This window comes from Ailuropoda melanoleuca, unplaced genomic scaffold, assembly GCF_002007445.2.
Source record: "Ailuropoda melanoleuca isolate Jingjing unplaced genomic scaffold, ASM200744v2 unplaced-scaffold6666, whole genome shotgun sequence".
Lineage (NCBI taxonomy): Eukaryota > Metazoa > Chordata > Mammalia > Carnivora > Ursidae > Ailuropoda > Ailuropoda melanoleuca.
In genome coordinates this window covers 79333-82791 of record NW_023241236.1, presented here as the reverse complement: position 1 = coordinate 82791, position 3459 = coordinate 79333, and the positions used below count along the sequence as shown (strand labels likewise).

The following is a 3459-nucleotide window of genomic DNA, read 5'->3' as shown; positions in this document are numbered from 1 at the left end:
TCTCTTCCCTCTGGATTACTCTGTTGCATTCTTTACTTTGCAGCTACTGTCAACTCTTCAAGGTACTAATATTATTTCACTGTTCTACTTCAGTGGCTTTCTATCACTTCTAAGATATTGACCAAATTCTTTATACAGAGTAGAGGACTCTACCTTGATCAGACCCTTGCTGATCTTTTATTTATTCCAAATTGTTTTGTTTCTTCATTCTTAAAAGTATTTCCCATGTTTTTCTTCTCGGTAGATCACTCTTCCTACGCTTCCTCCCTTATTTAACTCCTACTCATCATTTATTTTTTTTAAAGATTTTATTTATTTATTTGACTGAGATAGAGACCGTCAGAGAGAGAGGGAACACAAGCAGGGGGAGTGGGAGTGGAAGAAGCAGGCTCATAGCTGAAGAGCCTGATGTGGGGCTCGATCCCATAATGCCGGGATCACACCCTGAGCCAAAGGCAGACGCTTAACCTCTGTGCCACCCAGGCACCCCCCTACTCATTATTTAGATCTTAGCACAAATGTCTTCTTCCAGATCACAGCAGATGGCACTGCTATGAGCTCTTATAATTCTCATACCTTTTGTTCTTTTCTTCAAATAACTTATTACCATTATAATCATATAGTTATGTCATTAGTTATTTAATGCCTAGCTTCACAACTAGACTACAGACTACATAAAGACAGGGCATTTATTTGTCATGAGCTCACTATAAAAGTGCACACATGAGTTGTGTCTCTCCACAATGTCAGCTTTATTCAGTCATAAAGCAAAATTAAATCACAGTTATAAAGCAGGTTCAGAATTCCAAACTCAATGACATTTCACCATGCAATTAAACTTGGCTTCTTACACAGCACACAGAGCAGGACAGAAGACAAGCCACACAACAAACAGATAACAGAAGGGTGTAGGAAGTTAACGAACCAAAAGCAAAGTCAGTCTGTGGGTGCACAATTGAGTTAAGACCTCTCTCTCCTCTGGGTCAACTCTGGCCACTTACTGCTTCTTTAAGTTCAGGCAGTGAAGGATCTCCCTTCTGTTCAGAGATCAGTTGGGCAGAGCCTTTCACAGCAGTTGCCTTTTTTTAAGTGGTCAGAAATAGTGGGGTCAGGTCTGTAGAGTCTGACGGTTTATTGCCAAGATCCTTCAATTTTTAAAGGTATTTAGTCAGTTTGGGGTCTCTGCAGACCTTCTCTGGTTTTGCTCCTTATCAGTTCTGGGGTGTAAGCTGACGTTGGTCCTGGCGATATCTCCTAGCTACAGTCCCTTAACTGTTTGCATCATTGCTTGACACAGCCTCCTTCTTGACATGAGGGACTCCATTTTGCTCTGTACAATAGTATACCCCAGAATGTGGCACAGTGCTAGGTACATAGGTCTTCATGATAGCTGCTTAATCAACATTTGTTAAATGAATAAACTTTCTATGACTTTTTTCAAGGGACCTTTGTGACAAGAGTGAAGTTTTTTCTTTAATGTCAGAATTTGAAACTCAATGACATCTGTTTCTTTCAATAGCTCTGGTTCATCCCTTTATAATTATTTTTATTTGTCCCTTTCAGGTAACACAAAGTCAATGAATAAATCAAATTACTCTTCAATGTCTGAATTTGTGTTGCTGGGACTTTCTACCTCTAGACCAGTGCAGCATTTTCTCCTTGCCTTCTCTACAGTGTTTTATGTAACAATTGTTTTGGGAAACCTCCTTGTGGTGTTCACAGTGACTTTTGACCCTTACTTACATTCCCCCATGTACTTCTTTTTAGCCAATCTCTCATTTATTGATTTGTGTCTTTCTACCTTAACGGTTCCCAAGATGATATCTGATCTGCACTCAGGGCACAAAACCATATCCTTTCAGGGATGTGTCATCCAGATATTTGTCCTTCATGTCCTGGGTGGATCAGAGATGGTGCTGCTCGTTGCCATGGCCCTGGACCGATACGTGGCCATATGTAAGCCCCTCCACTACCTGACTGTCATGAGCCCGCAGATGTGCATTTCACTTCTGTCTGGTTCTTGGGCTATTGGCTTCATTCATTCCGTGGCCCAGTTAGTTTTTGTTGGCCACTTGCCTTTTTGTGGTCCTAATGAGATAGATAGTTTTTACTGTGACCTTCCATGGTTTATCAGACTGGCCTGCACAGACACCTACAGAATGGAATTCATGGTTACTGCCAACAGTGGGTTCATTTCCATGGGCACCTTCTTGTTATTGCTTATCTCCTATATCTTCATCCTGGTCTCTGTGTGGAAACGTTCCATACGTGGTGGTTTGTCTAAGGCCTTTTCTACTCTGTCAGCTCACATCACCGTGGTGATTTTGTTCTTTGGACCATGCATCTTTGTTTATATGTGGCCATTTCCCACCGTGTCAGTGGATAAATTTCTTGCCATTTTGGACTTTATGATTACACCCATTCTGAATCCTGCTATCTACACACTGAGGAACAAGGACATGAAGATGGCAATGAAGAGGCTGTGTAGTCAACTCCTGAGTTTGAGAATGATCTCCTAAATAACTCACAGGAGCACAAGTTACTCTTTGCATTTTCAAACAACTTCAACTAATACAGATTCTTAAATAATTATACAAACTTTGAGGCTTTTTTCTAAAGTCACCATTTTTTAATATTCAGAATAGATCACTAATTATGAAAGTATACGGAACTATCAGTTAACTCTCTAGTTAACAAGTTGTTTGGCAACTGAATTAAAGTCCCAAGAATAGTTTATGGGAATTTGATGAAAAAGCCCAGATTGTAGACTTAGAATCTGCTGGAAGTATGACCTCAGACATTAATTAGACCGTCTGGATTCAAACTGATCAATTTAGAGCTAATATATAGAAACTTTTGAGGGAACTATGAAATATACAGCTTTCCTTCAATTTAAACCTGGGATATGAATAATTCAATTTTATTTTTTCTGAAAGAAAAAATATATGAGAGATGATTTAAACTCTGGAGGAAAAAGGAACAAAGAGGGAGATGTGAGGTAGATAGAAGTAATAAGGAAAGATTGAGATGCATAGGTGGGAAAACAAGAGGGAGAGCCTCAGAGATAGCATGTTTCAGGTATTTGACCTATGTCTATTACTCTCACCCTTGCTTACCTCAATTCAATGTACTGAAGCCACCTCCAGTTGGCCTAGGGCAGGGAAATTTTATATATATATATATATATATATATATATATATATAATCTTTATTGTAAATATATAATATTTATATTATACATATTTATATATCTTATTGCACAATTTTTGAACTTTTGACTTAATGTCTATGACTCAATAAGCAGATAGTCTTTAAATGTCAGATATTAATCTGGTCATTTCATGATTGATATCATTATTGAGCAATTACTTTGTCCACATTGTTTGTTGACAGTTTTTCCTCTAGTAACAGGTCTTATATAACTCTTTTCTTAAGCTCAAGCTATGGGTCTCAAGTATA

General features: G+C 38.4%; 1 protein-coding gene across 1 annotated transcript; it reads left to right on the top strand.

Moving 5' to 3' along the window:
* Positions 1–1577: 1577 nt before the first annotated feature.
* Positions 1578–2519, top strand: LOC100480400 (olfactory receptor 4F15). The gene has a single exon (XM_034652762.1). The coding sequence runs from the start codon at positions 1578–1580 to the stop codon at positions 2517–2519; it is 942 nt and encodes a 313-aa protein (XP_034508653.1).
* The last annotated feature ends 940 nt before the right edge of the window (positions 2520–3459 follow it).